The 23,041-nt window shown below is 40.7% G+C and overlaps 1 protein-coding gene and 1 pseudogene across 1 annotated transcript; both read left to right on the top strand.

The window, feature by feature from the left end:
- The first annotated feature begins 6,020 nt into the window (after nucleotides 1-6,020).
- LOC122352896 lies at nucleotides 6,021-9,744 on the top strand (annotated as a pseudogene).
- A 1,360-nt stretch (nucleotides 9,745-11,104) lies between these two features.
- LOC122349272 (sialoadhesin-like) lies at nucleotides 11,105-13,862 on the top strand. Its single transcript, XM_043245253.1, is given in 8 exon segments — nucleotides 11,105-11,962; nucleotides 12,249-12,572; nucleotides 12,644-12,892; nucleotides 12,978-13,232; nucleotides 13,314-13,352; nucleotides 13,355-13,555; nucleotides 13,646-13,728; nucleotides 13,824-13,862. Coding segments are annotated over 8 exon segments (1,326 nt in total). The 5' UTR covers nucleotides 11,105-11,826.
- The last annotated feature ends 9,179 nt before the right edge of the window (nucleotides 13,863-23,041 follow it).

Below are 23,041 nucleotides of genomic sequence, written 5' to 3'. Positions count from 1 at the left end.
CTTCGGTGTTCATGATGCCAAACAGATTCAGTGATTTGAAATAATAATCATACGTAATGCTTTATTTTGACAGTCCACCTTAATAGTATTAGTAGACTGTCTGCTTAATATCTTCTAACACATTGATTTTATGGGTCTACAACATACTACAGACTATCAGAAACGTCTCAAGTATTTGGCAAATTATTCTATAACCCTAAACCTACCCTGACAGTCTACTCTGAGAGTTAGTAGTCGCAAATAATGAGATTTAGTTGATGTGTAGTTGACCTGTAGTTAATAGAATGTCTAAAGTAGACTATCAAAAAAGTGTAACCTAATCTAGGGTGACCATAAGAGCCATTTTCCCAGGACGATCTAGGCCAGGATTTCGAAATTGGCTGAAATATCTAGGTTTTGGCTTTGCTTGCGTGTGCAGAACTTCCTAAGGTTTTCAAAACTCTCTCAAGATACTTAGAATCAAAGCAATACAGAAATCCTGACCAGAATGTGTCCTGGGAAAATGGCTCTTATGATCACCCTACTTAATCATAACATACATTGCTGACAAATTTTATGTGTAGGCATCAAACGGATAACCGAATAATTGAACATGAAAGGAATTCCTTTAAAAATATCAAATGTTACGGAGGGTAAAACTTAGCAATTCCAATCATAAAGTATGGATTATTTGTATTTTCTCTCTCACAGTTCCTTTTCAAGTGAGTTGCATTTCTGCTAAAGGTTATGGTGATATGGTTTGTGCAAACCCATTTTTCCAGCTTTCTGCAAATGTTCAGCAAAAATACATAATTTGTACCGTGTTGGTCACATCGCTTTCAGTTTGTCTTCTATCTTTTCTTTGAGTTGCTAGCTTTCAAGTATCCACGAGATGTTTAGCAACAAAATGTATTTAGCGATTCGCTCAACACTATAAATGGCAAGAATTGCCTAGATTTTAAGGTATTGTTAAATTCGATCACTTTTTTTATTTGATTTGATTTGCTGTTAATTCTCATATATATTCAGTATATCAGTCTTCAGCTGCTATCTCACCTTTAGTGACTGTTATCCAGATCTCTGAGGTGAAATCCGGCAGCAGAGCGATATCTACACCACACCAGTACTTCCCCGAGTCTTCTGGAGCCAGTCCAGAGATGTTTGCTGTAAGAACTTGAGCTCCGGTGTCATCCAGCAGAGCCAGTCTCCCTCGTTCAGACCTGGTCTCTGGTCTGGTGATGTGAACACACTGAAGATCTCCTGGAGCTGACGCGCCGCTCATCTGGCAGAAGTACTTGCTGTTGTTCTGATAGGTTTCAGGATAGCTGCAGGAGACTGAGATGTTGCTTCCCACGGATCCAGTGACGCTAACAGCCAGCGAGTTCTTCATCAGCCACAGCACTGAAAGACCCAGAACTGCTCACAGACAGACGTCATTTCAAAGTGTTTATCTTGGTGTTTATCAATGAGATCAAGTGAAGCTCAGAATAAAAGAGTAGCCATTCTTGCTAACTGTATCAAGGAAGATCGTACCTGAGAAACTGATAGACGTGGCGGTTCTCATGACTGCCTGCTTCAACCTCAACTCGCACTACCTGTTCTCACACTAAATACTAGGTAGATATTGAGTGTGTGTTGTGTGTGTGTGTGTGTTCAGCTACACTTCCCCAATGCTCATTTGGTTAAACACAAACACCTACATAGTGTCAGTCTGATTTTAAAAACGGCTCCCTCTACAGTTGCATTGACTTCTAATTAAATGTTTGATTCCACTTTAGACATTCTACTTAGTAACTTAGTAACTCCTGAATAATGACTAAAATGCATGGCTTCATAATCACTTAACCACACAGGGCACCTTTTGAATATAATTTGAGTGGCCAGTGAGCAGCTCTGCCCTCTATTTTAAAATAGCCAGTAGCTTTTTGTTTATATCTGCTCATTAATCTTAACAAATCCGTATTTGGCAACCATAGTATTCCTAAAACAAAATCATGTACAACCATAGTATTTCTAAAACAAAATCATGTACACCCATCTGTGCTTCTAAAGGTATATATATATATATATATATTCACGGGGCGGATGAAGCACAGCAGAAACAGAGGTGTTTGAACCCCGGAGGGCACGTTTATTCAACAATACAAGTGATACGTGAATCGTGAGCCGGTGCACAACCGCTGTCAGTGGCGTTATCTTCAGGGTGCTCGGTGCTCAGTGTGCAGTCGGTGAGTACGGCAGCAGCGAATCCTGGGGGAATTAGCTCCGTGTCGCGGTTCAAGGACTGGCTTCTAGAAAGCAAACAAAAGAGACAACAGTCAGAGACAGCATGTGGGAGTGTGGTAGCTCACTGGAGCACGGGCCTGACGTGGCTTATCTGGCCACCGGCAAACGAGCTCCAGGTGCGGCGAGTTCGGTGATCAGTGACTTTTCCAGGTGATCGTGGTTTATTCCCAGGGCAACGCTGATGGTAGCTCGAAGACATGAACAGAGGGTGCCTTGGTCGGTCAGAATCTCGCTGGGGATGCCGACACGGGTGGAGAGGAGGAAGAGTTCTTGGGCAATGGCCTTGGCGGTAGCCCTTCGGAGGGGGATAGCTTCTGGATACCGGGTGACGTAATCGACGATCACCAGGATGTGTTCGTGGCCCCGGGCAGACTTTGGCAACGGCCCTACCAGATCCATCCCGATGCGCTCGAAGGGCACCTCGATGATACGAAGCGGTACAAGCGGACTGGGGGGAGGAGGCCGGGGCGACGTACGCTGGCACTCCGGGCAAGCCTGGCAAAAGTTTCGTACGTCTCCGTCCAGCCCCGGCCAGTGGAAACGGTCCCAGATCCTTTGGGTGGTGTTGGCGGTCCCTAAGTGTCCCGCCAATGGGTGGGCGTGGGCCAGTTCCAGTATAGTGTCCACCTTCAACTTTCTTGGTATCCCCATGGACACAGGTTATCGGTAGGCGTTTTCGGGGGGCGTGGTACGGGGAGGCAGCAGGCGGGACTGGACCAGGCTGACAACGCTGCCAGAGTCCAAGACGGCATCCAACTTGCCCCCGTTTAAGACGATGGGGACGGCCGGCGCTTCGTGGGGCACCTCCAGGTGTAACCCACAGCCCGCTAGCCAGGCCTGGGGGCCCCGAGCTGGGGTGGTAGAAGCTTCTGTGGGCATGGGCACGTCCTTTACTGCAGGGCCCGCCGCCCGCTCTACTGGCCGCCAGGTGCCCTCCGGCGCGCGCTGCTCCTGGGGTGCCCTCCAGGGAAAAGGTGGCGCTCGCTCCCCGGCTTCCCTCTTGAGTGCCGCTTCAGCCAGCTCGACCGCTTCCACTAATTCTGAGGACGTCCGGGGATTGCGCATGCAGACCGCCTGGCGGTAGGCTCGGGGAAGAGCCCGCAAGAGCCGGTCGATGACCACCCTCTCGATGATCTGGCCGGGGGTCGGGTCCTGATCCAGCAGCCAATGTTGGGCCAGACGGGTGAGCTTGGCGACTTGAGCCTGGGCCGGTCGGCGTGGTTGGAACCTCCAGTCAAAGAACCCCTGGGCCGCGCAGATCGGAGATAGACCGACCCTTCCGAGGATCTCCCGTTTCAGGTCGTCATAGTTGGTAGCCAGGTTGGCCGGCATTGCGTAGAAGCTGCGCTGCGCTTCTCCAGTTAGCAGCGGGGCCAGCGCGCGTGCCCAATCTCGGCGATCCCATCCTTCCGTGACGGCAACATTCTCAAACATCTGTAGAAAAATCTCTGGGTGCGTCATGGCTGGTCATTTTGGGAGGAGTTGCGCTGCTTGAACGCGGGGATCGGGCACGGCGAGGTGCGGTCGAGCGATGCACGCTGGGCAGCAAACTCCTGCTCGAGCTGCCCTTGTCGGTTCGCCAGGTGTTCAACAATCTGCTGCTGTCGAAGGGACACCTCTGTAAGTTGCTGTAGCAGCTCCTCCATCTCCTGGCCGGGTCGCGAGCGCTTAGCTGGAGGGGGACAAAGAGAAGAAAAAAAAGATGAGTCGAGGTAGGGGCCCTTTAAACAAAATGGCGTCCGCAGCGTGATGTTTCTCTTTCTTCTCTTTGTTTTGCGTGTTTGAGAGTGCTTCAACATGCCCACATTCTCCACCACTTGTCACAGGGCTGAAGCACAGCACAAACAGAGGCGTTTGAACCCCGGGGGGCTTGTTTATTCAACAATACAAGTGATACGTGAATCGTGAGCCGGTGCACAACCGCTGTCAGTGGCGTTATCTTCAGGGTGCTCGGTGCTCAGTGTGCAGTCGGTGACTACAGCAGCGGCGAATCCTGGGGGAATTAGCTCCGTGTCACGGTTCAAGGACTGGCTTCTAGAAAGCAAACAAAAGAGACAATAGTCAGAGACAGCATGTGGGAGTGTGGTAGCTCACTGGAGCGCGGGCCTGACGTGGCTTATCTGGCCACCGGCAAACGAGCTCCAGGTGCGGCGAGTCCGGTGATCAGTGGCTTTTCCAGGTGATCGTGGTTTATTCCCAGGGCAACGCTGATGGTAGCTCGGGACGCCCGTCACAATATATAACATTTGTTTAGATAATATAATACTTCATACATCATCAGAGCTTGGTAGACATATTGCCTTTTTAGACATGCAAATTAATAGGTTAGAATTAATGCTAGATACATATTTATTAATTTATCATTTATATTAATCACCAATATATACATATAAAAAATCATGTCATATATACAATTTTTATCTAAATAATTTAGCATTTTAAAAATGCTAAATTATTTAGATAAAAATTAGAAAAATAATTACAATTCCCTATTTTGACTCACTTTGATCTTATTACGAAAACGCTTACGGTCTATAAAAGTGAAGAAATACTTCTCTCTAAAAAAAAAACCCCAAAAAAACACTAACATCTGACCATGATAACAAGAAGTTTCCTTTACACTGACAGTTGTTTTTTTTCTTTTTAAAAATTGTTTCAATCAATTCTTGTGAAATAGTTGTGTATTTTATTTATTTACTGAGCCTTAATTATCGTAAGTGGTTTCGTCTGGGGTTGTTCCTATCTTGATTTCATAAAGTCAGACTTTAAAAAGAGGAAGGTACGAATGTAAAACAGCAGAAAAACAGTTGCAGCTTGCATTTGCAGCTCACTCTGCTGAAATCTATTGGCTAACACTACAACACGGTAAGAGTTACTCATTCACTCAACAATAACGCGATTCAAATAACTAATGAATCTCCAATTGAACGAGAAGCTTCGAGTGAGAGAGATTTCCTTTTCATAACAGCATGATTTGACTTGTGACTTGACATGACTTGTGTGTGTCTTGAAAGGAATGACTTTGTACCTCCCTGTGCTCATGGCTGTGTTCATGACTTGAACAAAAATTTGATTGTCCGCTGTAGTTCTCTTTTTGGATTCAAAAAGGCAAGGTGAATTTGCAAGAATTAAGACGACGATTTGTCTAAACTCCAGTGACTGGTAGGTTTAGATGTAGGGCATTAGCAAAATCGCATATATTTGTACGAGTGAGTTTGTATGAATCTGTATGAGTTTGATGAGATTATGATGGTCCGGCCAGGATTTTTAAATTGCCCAAAATGTCTGTAATTCAGCTTTTACTTTCTTTATTCAACATTCGCTTTGTGTTTTTTGTACTGAAGCCCTGCTGATCCTCCTGGATTTTTGACTTTTTACTTTTATCTGTCAATTTGTTAAACAGCAAATCTTTCAGCACAGTCTGTCAGTCATCTCTCTTTACTCTTGACCTATAAACAGTAAATCTGACTTATGCAGATAGCGTTGGATGCATGGTTGCCAAGTCAGCATTTTCCCCCCGTGGAATCGGGCTACTGTTAGGTGTTGGTTGACTTCCACCATGGGTTAAATGTTTGAAATACTGCATGAATCATATTTGGTTAAAATACTTTTACCAAATATGATTCTTAGTAACATTGAAACATTTGCATTCTACCCATTACGAACGCTAGTAAATGTGAAGGATTAACATTTTGTTGCATATTATATTTGTCTGCAGTGATGTCATTGATCATGGTTCCTCCTCTTTCCTGGTGTTTCTGCTCATAATTCCAGGTGAGTCTCTCTTTAAGCAAACTTTAAGAAAATAAGTTTTATCAACCTTTTATGGTCTTGTCTGACTCACAGATTGTTGTTTTTCATTATTTTTGTGAATGTGTGTTTTAGAAGTTTATGGGCTGGAGAGTTGGTCTGTGAGATACAGTTCTTCACACATCTGTGCTCTAAAACACTCATCAGTGATAATGAGATGCACTTATACATACCCTCCTGAACATCAGATCAAGAAAGTGTTCTGGACCAAAACAAAAACAAAAATCCTGATGAAGAGTTTCCAGATCTGTCTGAGGACCCTGAATACAGTCAGAGGTTTCAGTATCTGGGAGATAAAGAGAAGAGCTGCACCATGAGACTGAGTCATGTGACACAGAAAGATGAACACGAGTACTGTTTCAGATTCACTACTGATGAAGATAAATGGATTGGTCATCCAGGAGTGACTCTTACTGTTTTAGGTGACTCTGATGAGGTTTCTCTCTTCTTGAATAATAATCAGTGTATGATATAATGTGTGTGTTGTGTTCAGATCTTCAGGTGGAGTCTCCTGAGAGAGTGACAGAGGGAGATTCAGTCCGTCTGACATGTAAAAGCAGCTGCGCTCTGACTGACAGAGCAACATTCATCTGGTACAGAAACTCACAGCCATTAACTGAGAGAAGAGACAGAAACAATATACTCCTGCTGCAGTCAGTCAGAAGAGAGGATGCAGGCAGATATAGCTGTGCTCTACAGGAACACACTTACATCTCTCCTGAGGTTTATCTCAATGTCACGTGTGAGTATGTTCTACAAAGTTTTCTTCCATTGCGGAATCGAAGGTGGAGGGAGCACTGATCATTCACTCCACTCACCTACAATCCCTGCCAGACCTGGGATTCAAACCCTCAACCTTCAGGTTATGGTTCCAGCTCTGTATCCATTAGGCCACGACTGCCCAACCGTAACTTTTGTGAGCAAAATATATTAATTTGAATAGGAAAGGGCACTTGATGGGCAGCAAACTTTGGGAATGAGAGTATAGTTCCTAAACATATCGGCCTAGAAAATCGCAACTTTGAATTTTCCGTCTTAGTAATTAATTTTTTTGTCTTAGTACACTAGTACACTATATAACTACAGGTAATGTTCTGCTGCTATACATTTGCTTCATTGTGAAGCCAGACCCAAACCATGTGTGCAAAATGTATCAGATTTTGAGGGTCCAGCTGGTCACATTTTCATGTTTTGAAACTTCCTTCAAAGAATACAACGCATGACCAGTGGTATTTTCATTCTTATTTTTTAATTTAGAGTTTCTGTTTAAATGTGTCTTCTGTAGATCCTCAAGTGAATCCCATGATCTACATCAATCCATCAGGTCAAATTATAGTGTGTAATTTACAAGTCTGATACAAAATTTACTTAATGTTTTTGTGCTTTTCTTTGTCAGACCCTCCCAGGAGTGTTTCAATTACTACATATTTTTAAACCTTTCTTTCTGTTTCTCATGAGATTAGGTTATTTAATCTATTTTTAAACTTAGTGATCTTGCTTTTTTGTGATAGACCCTCCAAAGACTATCTTAGTGTCCATCAGTCCATCTGAAATATTGGAGGGAGATTCAGTGACTCTGATCTGCAGCAGTGATTCAAACCCACCTGCAGAAATCAGCTGGTTTAAAGGAAGAACACTTGTTAGATCTGAAAGAATCTACAGCATCTCAAAGATCAGATCTGATCACAGTGGAGAATACAAGTGCAAGTCCAGAAATGAACATGGAGAGAAATACTCTGAAGCTGTGACTTTAAACGTCATGTGTGAGTTAATGATGGTTCAGTCACTGTGATATTTAATTCTTTGTTGTGTCAAATGTATTGTGATTGTTAATAATGTTATAGATGCACCCAGGAACGTCTCAGTGTTCATGACTGGATCTGGTGAAATAGTGGAGGGAGATTCAGTGACTCTGATCTGCAGCAGTGATTCAAACCCACCTGCTCTGAACTTCTTCTGGTTTAAGGAGAATCAAAGCTCATCTGTTGGATCTGGACAGAGTTTCAGTGCACTACAGAGTGGACGCTTCTACTGTGAGGCTCACAATCAACACGGATCTCAGAGATCAGATGCTGTTTCTGTCACAGGTGAAACCAATACTTTATGAAGAGTCACGTTTCGAGGGTCAGTGTAAACTCATATTTTTAATTTTTCAGTGCTTCATGGTCTAGGTTGGCATGTCTGGTTGGGAATCATGCTGGGATGCGTAGGATTCATCTTTATCATCATTATCGTGATTATAATGTAAGTTGGATTCTCAGTTGCAGTGGAGGTGGAATCGCCTCATGTGATTAGTAACAAATCTTACCATAATAACATTAAAAGCAGGAGAAAACGAAGAGGTGAAAAAACAGAAGATGCCACAGCTAAACAGGTAAATAAATCAGAGAAGACAGGAGATATTTGTCATGTACAATTCAGCTATAATAACTGAAATTCTTTCATAACAGGACATGTCCTCTAATGTAACTGAGAGGGATGTTCACGTGTCTGAATCAGCCTTTTTGGATGATGCACCATATGCCAGCATTTCATTCAGAAAACACAGAAGAGACGGAGACCGAGACACCCAGGAGGTCCAGTATGCAACAGTCCAACATCACAAAACCAAACCGACGAAGAAAGCGGAGGAGAAGGAAAACCAGTACGGAAACATCAGGATTCACCAGCCGGCTGCTGCCGTGAGGTGCAAAAATAATACTTCTGTCATCATCTGCTCACTATTCACAGAGATGTCCAAAGTGGCTGTATTGCTAGAACGACCTTACCGTCATGTAATCTAACGCATTACACCATTGTGTTTTCGTATTCGTTTTATTCGTTGTAGGCTATCAGATGTGGAAACTGTCGACGAGCTCTCTGTGATATACAGCCGAGTCAAATGAACTACAGCCTGCGTTTAGACATTGATCTGGACCCTTGGGAAAAGGAAAAGCCACATATATTGGCTGAATATGAAAAAATGTTAAAGCCTAAAGGCATTCAATTGTGTGTCATCGTAAAGCTAAACTCAAAATAATACACCTAGTTGGAATTACTGCCTTGTGAGCTTCACTAAACGCTATTAAATTAAAATAACATATTACATGTTTGTTGGGTTACTGTTAATATTCGGTTGATACATGGTCTAATACAATAAAATGAGCAAACAGGAATGACGTGTGTTTTGCATAATTACATATAAATGAGAATAAGGAACAATGATCGATTATTTAAAGTATACAGGGATGGGAATAACAGATTAATTAAATGACGTTACTGACAGGACGCAAGTACAACAACCTACATTTCAATGTTTTTTGCATTTAATAGCAATTTTTGCATTCCTTTTGAAGATCTTTTGTGAGCACATAAAACTGCACAAAAAAATATGATATTATGTTTTAACTGAACGCATAAAGAAAACTCGTCAAGGACGTTCAAAGTTAACTTCTCTGTCTGCGGTCATAGTTACGACATCCAGCCTTACTCAACATATGTTTCAGAATTCTTCAGAAAAGGCTTTCTACAAGATATTTTTGGCTTGAAACTCTTTGACTTATCCCTGAACATCTGTTCAATTCTAATACATGCAAAAGCAAGCAAAACTGTAAATGATTCATAAAGTCTGGCAATAAATCTGCCGTTTACTTAAGCATTTTGTGCTTAATTGTAAATGCATAAAATTTGTATTGGTTGATTTATTGCGTTGCAGAAGTATTAAACTCCCTCTTGATTTAAAAAACTAAAAACTGATCAAACTATATATGTCACCAAGCCAGCAGAGGGAGCCCTGACCTCTGGGTGATCTGCATTCACTCCCTCTGCGACAACTTCCTGTCTGAGGACTATAAATTCAGTAGCAGGCCACTCACCTGCAGGTTGCATTGTTCGCCTGTTCTATTGTTGTTTCCGAGTTTCTGAGTTTCCTTGTGTTTTCCTAGTTGTAGATTCTCTGGTTTTGACCCTGCCTGTCTTCCGTTGTTCGATTGTTTGCTGCCTGACCTGACCTTCGCCTGTTCTTGGATTTTGTGTTTGCCTCGCCTCTGATACTCCTGTTTGCCCTGTTTGACGCCTGCCTGTTTGACCATGCCTTCCTTTAATAAAAGCCTGCAAATGGATCCGCACGCCTCAGACCGCTCATTCGTGACAGAATGCAACCTCACACCAGGATCCAGCGGCTTTTCACCTGATCCATGGCCAGGTAGGACCCTCGCTAGACGTTTATTGGCCCTCAAGCAAGGCACCCGATCAATTGAGATTATACTCAAGAGTTTTTGGACATGGCTTACCTCTCTGACATACCTGACTGCTTATTGATTGAGTTGTATCATGAGGGAATAAATCAGCCACTCAAATCAAAACTTGTTCGTGAGGGTCCACGTGAGTCACTTGCTCAGTTTATTGAGTTCGTTTTAGTGACCGTGCTCCATCAGTCCACCAGCTCTACCAGGCTCCATCGTCTCTCCGGCTCCGCCTTGGTCGGTCGTCGACCATCCGTCGCCTCAGGATTCCACTCCTCCAGTTTCGCCTCGTCCCTCCATCCCTCCGGCTCTTTCAGGCTTCTCCCTCCCCGGCTCCACATCACTCCTCTGTCACTCTGGCTCCGCAGCGTCCTTCTCGTCCCCGCCTCCGCATCAGTCGCCAAAGCCTGCGGTGTCGCCTGGGACCTCCAGCGCCCTCTGCATCACCCTGGCTCATCGGCTCTCCGCCTCCGCCTCAGTTTCGCGACCACCTGCTCCGCCGCCATCGGTCGGTCCCATGGAGTTGATGGCCACTACCTCTCCATGGCTCCTCCCTCCGTCGGCTCCACCACTGACCTTCATGGCTGGGCTCTGGATCGCCTCCCGCTCCGGACTCCTCCGTCTTCTCCCCTGGCTCCTCCTCCGTCTCTTCCGCCCTGGACTCCATTTGCTGACTCCTCCCGGAACCCCTCCCAAGCTCCCAGTTTTGTTTTATTTTGTTTGTTTTGTGGGCGCCAGGAGTCGCTCCTAGGAGGGGGCTATGTCACTAAGCCAGCAGAGGAGCCCTGACCTCTGGGTGATCTGCATTCCCTCCCTCTGCGACAACTTCCTGTCTGAGGACTATAAATTCAGTAGCAGGCCACTCACCTGCAGGTTGCATTGTTCGCCTGTTCTATTGTTGTTTCTGAGTTTCCTTGTGTTTTCCTAGTTGTAGATTCTCTGGTTTTCACCCTGCCTGTCTTCCGTTGTTCGAACCGCTCATTCGTGACAATATAGTAGTTTAAATTTAGGTAGGGTACATTTTTGCGCAGGCATCATTTTGATTATTTAGATCAGACCCACACTGATGTAGGTGGGCTCTGATTCGAAGGCTGCAATTCTGGATCACAGAATCATTTCCTGTCTGACCCTCCCACGTCTACTGCTCACCGCTTCCTTTTATTTAGACTTTTTTTGAAGGGTGTTAACAAATAACTTGTATACCTGTGGCCAAAAAAATATATAGGAACACTGGCCACCCAGAATTATTTGAGTTTAATATATAGTTGCACATCTCTTTTATTCTGCTAAAAGTAAACGTGTAAAAATGGCCTACTATATGGCAATAAGTCAATCAATGTGGTTAACTTAATTATCAATAATAGTAAGTTGTCTATGGTTGCTTGTGTGGGCAGTGACCAAGAAAGAGGAAGAAACCTTTGCATCTGTATGGTCTAAAACAAGCCGTCTTAATCATGTGAAATCACTTCAATGTCTGCTGGAGGTCAGACTCACCAGAGCACAGTAAGAGTTTACAATGTGAATTATTATGTATTATTTGTGTGAATATAAGATTAATATTGGTATTGTACAACCCACTGACTTGCTGAAGACGTGTGTTTATGTACTAATGTCAGTGAGAATGTCTCTTCCTCTTGCTCTGGCGTTTCTGCTCATGATTTACGGTAAGTCATCAGATTATTAACAAATGCTACATTTGTTAAATAAGCCTGTTCTTTTTACTTACTTTAGCTGGGGGTCAGCCAATCATTGAACTCTGTGTTGAATCATCAGTAATTGGGTTTTCTTCATTTTTATCAAAACTACTCGATATCATGTAAACATTAGTCAGGGCAACAGTTATTAGGGACTCTTCTTTTGTGCTCTATTCAGAATTGAAAATACTTCCATCTGGTCAATGTTTCTGCACCACAAAGATAAAGATTATTATTCCTTTATTGTGCGTTTCAGGAGTTTATGGCCAATGTGATTGGGGTTTGAGTTATGGCTCTTCACGCATCTGCGCACTAGTGGGGTCAACAGTGACAATCTACTGTAACTATACATACCCTCCTGAACATCAGATCAGAGAAGCAAACTGGACCAAAACAAATGAATGCTATCAAGATCTCTTAACGGACCCAGAATACAGTCAGAGGTTTAAGTATCTGGGAGATAAAGAGAAAACTGCACCTATTCATGTGACACAGAAAGATGAAGACATGTACTATTTCAGATTCATCACTGATCAGGAAAAATGGCTTGGTCTTCCAGGAGTGACTCTTACTGTGACAGGTGACTCTGATGAGGTTTCTCTCTTCTTGAATAATAATCAGTGTATGATATAATGTGTGTGTTGTGTTCAGATCTTCAGGTGGAGTCTCCTGAGAGAGTGACAGAGGGAGATTCAGTCCGTCTGACATGTAAAAGCAGCTGCGCTCTGACTGACAGAGCAACATTCATCTGGTACAGAAACTCACAGCCATTAACTGAGAGAAGAGACAGAAACAATATACTCCTGCTGCAGTCAGTCAGAAGAGAGGATGCAGGCAGATATAGCTGTGCTCTACAGGAACACACTTACATCTCTCCTGAGGTTTATCTCAATGTCACGTGTGAGTACAGATTCATTTGTACTGGATAACTGGAGATTGTTTTTTAATTATTTGTTTAAATGGATTTTATCTGCATCCTTTTTAGACCCACCCAGGAACGTCTCGGTGTTCATAAAAGGATCTGGTGAAATAGTGGAGGGAGATTCAGTGACTCTGATCTGCAGCAGTGATTCAAACCCACCTGCAGAAATCAGCTGGTTTAAAGGAAGAACACTTGTTAGATCTGGAAGAATCTACAGCATCTCAAAGATCAGATCTGATCACAGAGAAAAATACAAGTGCAGGTCCAGAAATAAACATGGAAAGAAATACTCTGAAGCTGTGACTTTAAACGTCATATGTGAGTTAATGATGGTTCAGTCACTGTGATATTTAATTCTTTGTTGTGTCAAATGTATTGTGATTGTTAATAATGTTATAGATGCACCCAGGAACGTCTCAGTGTTCATGAGTGGATCTGGTGAAATAGTGGAGGAGATTCAGTGACTCTGATCTGCAGCAGTGATTCAAACCCACCTGCTCTGAACTTCTTCTGGTTTAAGGAGAATCAAAGCTCATCTGTTGGATCTGGACAGAGTTTCAGTGCACTACAGAGTGGACGCTTCTACTGTGAGGCTCACAATCAACACGGATCTCTGAGATCAGACACTGCTACTGTCACAGGTGAGACTTTATTTATTTATTCATTTATTTATTTATTTCATACTTTAGTTTGGACCATTAATTAAATCAATTATCTTCTTCCTCCTTCAGTTCACAGAAGTGATGGTAGGACTGTGTTCCAAGTTACATTGGTATCTGGAGTATTATTCATCATCGTTTTACTTTTTTATAATGTAAATGATTAAATATGATATTATTTTTAAATATTAATCACTATCAAGTTATCAATCATATATTAAACAGTTTGTTTTTGTTGTTGTTTTGATAGTCTGAGAAAAATGATGAAAAGAAGAACTGCAATACATGAGATAATGAGGTGAGGATTTCCAAAGGTTCCGGCATGTTGAATAATAAAGTTTAGTTTTTTCAAGGAGCAGAGTGCATGTGTGTGTGCGATGTGCATGGTATAGCTTCAAATGGAAATGTATATAAATCATTTTGGTTAATTACTTATTAATTATAATGATGATATCATTGCCAGTAGCAGAAATAAAATTGTTAACTCGCAGAGAACGCTTGCAGGAAAAGAGTCAGGTAAAACCACCCAGAAACTACTTGCACTGGTTTATAAGAGGGTCTTGTTTACTAACTTGTTTACTTTAGTTAAATGTACAATACATGTATTTGCCTTGCTGGTATGGTCCTGATGCAGAGTCTTGATGGAAAGTCTATGGTTTCAAGGATTTGACTCGTGATTGCCGATCTTCCTTTGGGTCGAAAGAATGACTTGGCAGATATTCTTGACTTATTAAACATCACTTTTGTCTTAGGAGTATAATATTTTGCATACAATGTAATCACTTGGTGTTGGGGTAAAATCACAAAGATTCTGAATATCATATATTGCATGTATGCTAAACATCTAATAGATAATTTAGATCATCAAAGAGCAAATTCATATATAGTAAATATGGTGGTTGTAAGGCTATACTTAATAAGTGGTTCGACATAAAGGCAGCAAGAAAGGCAAATGTAAAAGGCAAATGCATAAGAATAGAACTATATTATATATGAAAGCAATTTGAAGATGTGTAGTGCCCAAAGAAAAGTTTTTCGTATAAATTAATTAGAAGAGTAATTTTATGATATTATAATGGCAGATATAAGGAGGAAACTTCAACATGCAATTAGTGGTAAAGTTTGATTGAGGCCCAGGTTACTTATGGTAACTGGGGCTCAAAGGCCCATAGAGCATACTGCACCCAGTATGTTTCGACATGTAAGGTCTGGTGATTGTTTTTATCTCTCATGAAATAGAAATTGTCGTTAAAGACATGGTGCCAGGCCTGATTTATCCCCATTGGCTGTATAAAGACAGACAAGTGCATGGGGATAAGGAATAAATTGAGTAAGGCTAAGCAGTTGGCACAATATAAGAAACCATTACACCTTTGACGTTACCACAAAAATAAATGTGTAAATACGTTGTTTTTCGCAGAATGATGATCTCAGTCTAAACAGATATATCACTCCTAATTCTACATTCAGATCTTCTCTGACTGTAGTACAATGACACCCACAGTGTCAAACAGCAAGGACTCAAGGCAGCCAAACATTTAACATCACCAAATACATCTTGCAGCACAATAAACGTTTCTTATTTTAAACAGACAACCCATCCCCGAACACTGCCCAGCAGTCGGCCTGGCCCCACAAGGAGAGCCAGCCACAGTCAGTAAGTATCAGCAGGCTGGTCCTAAAGTCATCCCATTATCATCCACAGAGGTGGAAAGAGTACGAAATATTTGTTACTGAAGAGTAAAGTGCTAAACTATATCAGCCGAGGGGCTAATATCGGGTGAGTTGCAGTGAGCATGTACACTTCTCCAAGCGCTTCAAGTGACGAACTGGAGTTAATGCACTCCTCAACCTGGTCAACAATAAAGAAGAACATCATCACGCAGCTAATAGATTTAACTACAGGCCAGACTGTAAGACTAACTTACTACAGCACATTCAGTGCCAAAAGTGCTTTGCACATTACTCTGCTGTAGGCACACAAATACTGCAGGATGCAAACACTTTTCACTTAAGTGTCATCGCTGTGGATAATTAGTTAATTACAATCACTTTAAATATACACTCTGACATTCTTCAGTGAACTTCCCCAAAAGCATTTGCAAAATTCATGTCTGTGTAAAATGATCGCCACGTAATTGGGAGTTCGATACTGTTGAGCAGAAAATGATCGGAATTATCTAATGAGCTTTCTTATAAGAAGATTGAATATATTTTATCTGTGCATTAAAGCCGTCGATGTAACTGCAGTGCTCTCTTTAAATATAATACTCATATACTAACATGTATACTAAATACATTCTGAAAGATATCTGATGATAGCTTCCTGGAACCTATCATTATTAAAATGGTACTGTATCATTCACCTTGTTCTGCAAGTCTCTTTCCTGTACTTACAGTTTGACTAAAGGTTCAAAAGTTTAATAATTATAAGAACAAATCGATTCTGCAGAGAAATATTAGAGGGTATCACAAAATGGCAGTGTGGGGATTTTAATGCTCATAGTTCTGGGGGAATGGATACATACTAATCAAATGGAAATGTATTCATTGTAAATATATTTGTAGTTGGAATAAAGTTAGAATAATAAAAATGGTTGTAGAAATGTAATCCATTGATCAAGAAGATCCAAGAAACAAACGAGACAATTTGTAAAACTCTAGAAACATGCATCTGCAGATAGTTAATGAAATGCGGCAATATGGATTAAATAAGATATCTGGTTTTCTATTATATGAAATAGAGAAAGTAAACAAGGAAAAACTGAAGATTTCAGATAAAAAAGAGATGCAATGAAAGCCCCAGTAGATTAAGTCTGTAATACTAAACTAAGCTCTGCAGGATGGTGGTGAGTTGACTCTCCCTGGTAAAGATGAAAGACTCAATAAATGGGATTAGATGCCAATTTCTCACTTTAAAATGGCTCAGATCTAGAAATCCAAAATATGTAATCACCATGTTTATCGTAAATTCCTAATTCACTAATAAGAAAGGAGAATCTTTCTCTATTTCAAAGAGATTAGAATTAATCTTAATTAGGAATTAGCCTAAGACTGTAATTTGAATAAGAGCCATACTGTCTGGTCTTGATAATATAAATGATCCGTACTTTGAGTTCAACTGCAGCCCAATCCGCTGATACGTGTGCCGTCACTAGTCCTTCATTTGAGTGCAGATGAAACCACATTTTATACGTGGGAAAAAAACTTATAAAATCACAAGATTAATGGCAACGTAAGACTGGTGAAGACTCATCATTTTGTTGATGTTGCATTAATCATGATTAATGAGCAAAATATCTATTTTGGGTGACTTATCAGTTTGCAAATATCCTATGTCCTTTTAAGGTTTTCTCTGATTGTGTTTAAAGTAATCGTAGTCTGGTTTTCTTTTTGAATGTTATAAGTAAGACTTTTTTCATGACTTTTCTGTTGATCTGTTAATGAACACTCTGTTTGTCACTGAATGTTCAGTGTGCTAAAATCTTTATTTCCAATCTACTCTGATTCTGATAAGGTCCCACTGACTTGTCCCACTCACTTCCTACAAAGGTCGTCAGATAAGTTGACATGCTCATATTCATTTTTTTTTTCTGACCAAAAAAAGTCTCTGGTCAGAGTGATAAGCATACTGTATGTCATAAAGTGACACACAGGTATATCATAAACACTGCATCTAGTCTTTCTCGCATTATCTGTGTAACGTCTACATTTATACTCAACTGCCATGTGACAAAGCAAAGAAAAAAAAAAAAGTGTATGGGTGCAAAATAGTTTCACCCACTTCATCTCCTACTAAAAATATGTTTCTAAATTATTACAGAATTTATGGAAGAATATCAACAATAAGTTCTCTTCATTTTCTACTGAATAAATCAATGTGGTAGGAGATGTTCTTAAAACATTTTTGGTCTAATTATAAATAAATGCTTGGCTGGACTGTTATGTTGCCTATTGTTAAAGAAACATTTCATCCGCCTTTAAAAAAACATCAACTTAAAAGACTGAGATCATCAAAACTAATTTTAATATTACACAAAAATAAATACACGAGTAAATACAAAAGGGCAGTTTGAAGAAATGATAAATACCATTTATTAAAAATACACTGCTTCGGCGACCTTCGTGAAAAGTATTGGAAAGATGCTGTCGTGAATACTCCATCTCCAATTACAATGCTGCGGGCGTTATTCCTAGTAAGTCGCTTCCTCTGTGTTACTCCAACACCGCCTTAGGGCTCCATTTTGAGAATATCCACTGGCTACATTTATACGCCTGTCTGTGCGCTGCCGTGGGATACTAAGGATGCAATTGTTTTTGCCTACTGGTATCGATTTACTTTATTTAGGAGGTGTTTATATTGTTAATCTTTTTGTTTGCATCTGTCTTTATTTTGGATATTATAGTTTCTCGGCAGTGAGAATGGTCTGGTGTGGCCTACTTGGAGTGCTTGTATCTGCTGGGAGCAAAGTAGTCTTTAATTTTGATTTTGTTTGTTGGAGAGCCAAACTTTGAAACAAGTTTGTTTTACTTTATTTTGTAAGTTTATACAAATGCTGGTAAAATGGCATTAAGCAGGCTCTTGACTTAGCAAAATCAAAGAAGGCCTAAAAAGGATAACACTACACTACAGTCTAAATACTAAAGAATAAGATGTATCATGGCTGAGTGGAAGAGTGTACATCAAACTTCCAGCTTCCGGAGGGAGGAGCTCTATAGTTAGTTTAGTTCCAACCTCTGGCTTCAACACACATTCCAGTGAAGCTGTTTGAAAGAGTCTGGAAGGACTTGAATTAGGCTGCCTGGATCAGGCTGGTCAATCTAGGTTGGAATTACAGTCAGCTCTGAAAACTCCAAAAAGTGCAGCTAAGCCATGTCATTTACAGCTTGGGTGTTATAAAAACCATTATGCCATAGAGAGCCCCTAAGGAACCCATAAAAACCAACATGTGTGGTGTGTGTTTCTCTGTGATTGATGATCTCTAGCAACAGATATACAACTTTTACCAAGATTCAGATCTTCTAATCAGTATGACACTCATGGTAAGTCCACATTAAAAATTAATGTATATACATATAGTAAAAATATCTAAATATATCTACATATACACTATATATGTACCCTATTTAAAATTTACTTACTAGTAAGGTGTTGTTTTATCACTTGAGAGGGGAAGATTGTGTAATTCTAGTTGTTTTTAAAATTTTTACAAAAAGCTACTGATTATGTAATAATACCTAGTAAATGTAATCTAGGTTACTTCTGGCAACTGGATGAAGAAGAAACTGTCTCTTACTACTAGTCAGCAATACTGAAACTACACCTTGTCCGGGAGCTGCTTCATTTTACTAAGAAAGAACCAGTTCCACTCCTGCATCTTTTCCTGTTGCAGCCTACACAGCAAGCTGCTGTGCGATGTAGTTTCTTTATACATTTCATTCTAGGGGAAATGCACACAAGATCTCACTTTAAAATAAATTTAGACAAAATCACTACTATTCTAAGTATAAGTACCAGTATGCTGAAGTAATAGTACAAAATAAATATTTTATAAAAGATCACACTTGTATATTTAACTTTAAAAATACCACATTCTTTTGTTCGGTTATTAAATTGCATCGATTATTCAAATCGCACAGTACATTTGTAAAACACTAAAATCAAACTCCTAAAGTAGTAGATTATCTTACACTTTCTGCTGGTAATGTGACAGAATGAGTCATGTTTTAAACTATCTGCTTTTAGTATGTCTCTCATAGTTTTAACTACATTTGATTGTTACAGAAAAATAAGTAAAATACTCTAATGCACAATTTTCTTTTGCTTTAGACGTGAAATACTTATCACATGATCTTCAAGCAGTGGTGATTTATTTCTTTCTACTCGCAGTGCATGATGGTAGTTTTACTAAGGTGTTGGCCCACATGTACTGCAATTTAAAGCGATTTTGGCCGCCTACTGTAGAAATGTATATGTTGCTTCTCTGTAATGTCTGACTTATTGGTTATCTATAATGCTTTTTATTGATTATGATTTCTATTGGGGATTAAATTATTTCAGTTTTTCTTTTCACGATCAAGGCTACGAATAATTTTGTCTACATCTGCATTTTTGTTATATAAAAACCATGTAAATCTCTAATCTGGATTATTTATCTATTACTACATAAAATGAATTTGGGTGTTAGGCAGACATCTCATATTACAGAAGCAATTACTCAGCTACCAAAGTACTGACTAAAGCCGGTATCAACTGGCGGGTAATACTGACCAATGATGATTGTTTAACTATGAAACATCAACATTTAATTATCTGAGTTTATCTTCTAATAAGTGCTTCTAGCCATTCAGATAGAAATGAAGTACATTGCTAGTAAATGAGATTTCTGGGGATGATTTTATCTAAGGCCAAGCCCCTTTAACAGCAGGTGTCTACTACCCATGCATAATCAGTACTTAATCAGCTAATTATCTCATTAATCTCAGCCCAGTGCTGCTTTAATACTCACTTTAGAGGGACCAAATACGCCTGAAGCAGTTTTACTTTCACTGGGGATTAGTGCAGTGGGTCATTGCCTATCGGTGGGAACATTTATTTTCAGAGCCATATGGCCATGTTTTCACTTCCGTGTTGAGATAAGACAACAGACTTACCATGATCATCATGCTGTCCATGACTTCAAATGCACTAAGAGAATTGTGAGATACTGGGCAATAGGGTCAAATGACTTTATGTCTAAGTGAAGATTATGAAGCTGGATCACTCCCATGCATTATCAGGTCTGCAAGCTGAGAGCAGCATGTGTCGGCCACTGACTTGGTTTCTGGACATCGCCTGTCTGGTAAGTTTATGGTAAGACTTCAAGGCCATGTTGATTTTGAACACGTGCCAAGCAGTATCTCAGGAAACTATGTGACTGCACCCAAAGCTGGTACAGAAGGTACTCTGCCAGTTTGAAATCTGGAGTGTTGAATATGCTTGATTCCTTTTAAAGAAACACTTTCAATTGAGAGAAATGTCAAAGGTCCTTTTATATGTAAATTTCTTCAAGTTGTTATCCATACATTGTTTCTATACACAAATATAGGATGCATCGGCAGTGAAATGATAACCTGGTCCTCTCTCTCAGGCTCTATGGGTACTAAACTATGGATCCATAGCTGAAATCGGTTCAGCCCCCCAAATATAAACTAGCCTCCTCAATAGCCCATCTGGGGAGGTCTGCCTTTACATGGGAATCAGCATGAGGAGTGGGAAAGACTATGAGATAGCCTGGACTGGCCTTTCCAGACTAAGAAATCACCACCTGAATCCAGAGCACCATGTCCAGTCCACTCTACTTTCTATCGTGGACCTAAAGAGAGTTGGCAAAGGGGGAGGTAGCAAAGATCTCGTGACTACTACAGCCAGAGACTCACAACAAGCTGAAACATACTTGAGGAGATTTTTCAAAGGCATTTCTAATTTAGACTGAAGGTGTGTGGGTTTTAATAATATTTAATTTACTTTTTAATGTGATCCTTCTAAAAAGTTTGTCTTGCACAGGAGCATCAGTGCATAATAGTTCATGAGATTTACACTAAAGTAATTTTTACAAATCTAATGAAGGTCTGGCTTGGAACAGCAGAATTACACAATAGAATGATAATTTTAGGTGGATCTCTTTGGTGATTAATCTCTACAATAGATACTTAGGTTTCTGCCTTATAATTTGCTTGTTCTCTGTCTTCCCTGTTATGAGTGGCACGGGGAGGCTGTGGATCTTCGTAATGACTTACTCCACTGCCTTCTTCTGCCCTGGGGGCTAGGCCTAAGTTTTGTGCGCCTGAGCACTCTGAGTGAGGTTGTGCAGATTTCCACAGAAACACTGATTTTCATTCCCAAGGCACTCACTCTAATGGCTTTGAAGGATCGGGACCAATAGTGCTATGACTGGTGAGGCGAAAGTTGGAATGACCCATGGGGTCCAGATGGAAGCTGGGCAAAGGTGACTGCGCTGGAGTATAAGGACAGGCAGAATAGGGAGCAGTGTGGCAGTGCCAGAGACCCAAGAATCTTCCTGTGATAAACTGGTACCCACTTAGAAACACGTAGAAAGTCCATTGAATCTTCTTGATAGCAGATTTTTGAAATGAATGTGGTCTAAAATTTATTTCAGAGTCATATAATTAAAGAAACAAACAGGAATGCCAGCCGTCTCTTTCTCTCTCTGGCAGAAAATTAACAAATGTTGCTATTAATGGAGATAAAAAGCTACAAATGGTCTTCCAACACTGCAGGCCAATGGTATAGTTTGGTATCTCTTATTTTGAATATATATATATATATATATATAATTTTAAAACGCCAAGTACACGCATTTCATTATAAAAGACAGTGAAGACTTATTCACATAGCTATAAACACTCTATGCATGTTTCTGTGCAGATACTCATGAAGAAATGCAGTCTGGCCTGACCACACTGGTTCCTGCAGGATTTTGATCTGAAAGATGTCTGAGTCTTTTGTGTGTACATTTACAGTCTAGCTGCAATAGAAGGCAAACTGTCTTAAATGTGATCATTTATATAATGTGGGAGACTATACCATGGCAAGTAAGTGGCTTGAGTACTTAGGAAACACAGAAAGCAGGCAAGTATGATTTCAATGTCTAAATATATAACTCCAGTGGAAAAAGGAAATGTATACAGAGAAATTAAATGAGGAAATGCTATCTAGTCTTCATTATGAAGATATTTATTTAGATGGCATTATCAAAATGGTGGATATTCCAGGAAAGCTTGTAATGAGGTTGGGCTGGAGTAGAACTATGGAGTTTATTAAGAGTGCAAGGGCAGAATTGGTAATCGAAACAGGCATAGAGAGGTCGAAGGCTAAAAGGTAAAATAGGTTTAGCCACACCCCATTGTCCTGGCTACTGGTAGGGAGGGGTGCAAGGCGCTGGGCTGGCCGGTCAACTTGATAGCTTGGCCTCCTGATGCCTTGAGATGCACATGAGCACTTTCCACTCCTCTCGCTATTGCTGCATCCCCATCGTCTACTGCAGGACTGGGAGGGTTGCACTCTGACTCATGGAACAGCAAGGAACCCAGAATGCCCGAAAGGGGGGGTGGAGTCTTGTTGATGAGTCCGTGAGAGAATTTTTGGGCATATTCACTGTAGGTAGGAATTTGACTCATCTGTGCTGTTCTGGCTGCAAGAGGCTGGAAAATATCTTCTTGATTTCTTGGTTTAGACTTAACTGCCTGTGAGATCGTGAGGAAATCTAAAGCAAGATAATTAATGTTAATATACAGTTGCTTGCAGAAAGCTTTCTTATACTTGCAGAAGGCTCATACACCTGAAGACATGCAGGAAACAGCGCTATTGTTTCTACAGGCGGAAAACCTGTCCTGTACTGGCTTAAAGTAGTGGTGGAAGGCTGAGGCAGCAGGTCAGTGATGAAATTGATGACAGGACTATATGGT

Source organism: Puntigrus tetrazona, chromosome 1 (genome assembly GCF_018831695.1).
Source record: "Puntigrus tetrazona isolate hp1 chromosome 1, ASM1883169v1, whole genome shotgun sequence".
NCBI classification, from domain to species: domain Eukaryota; kingdom Metazoa; phylum Chordata; class Actinopteri; order Cypriniformes; family Cyprinidae; genus Puntigrus; species Puntigrus tetrazona.
Note: the sequence above shows the minus strand (reverse complement) of the source record. Positions and strands in the feature narration are given on the sequence as shown.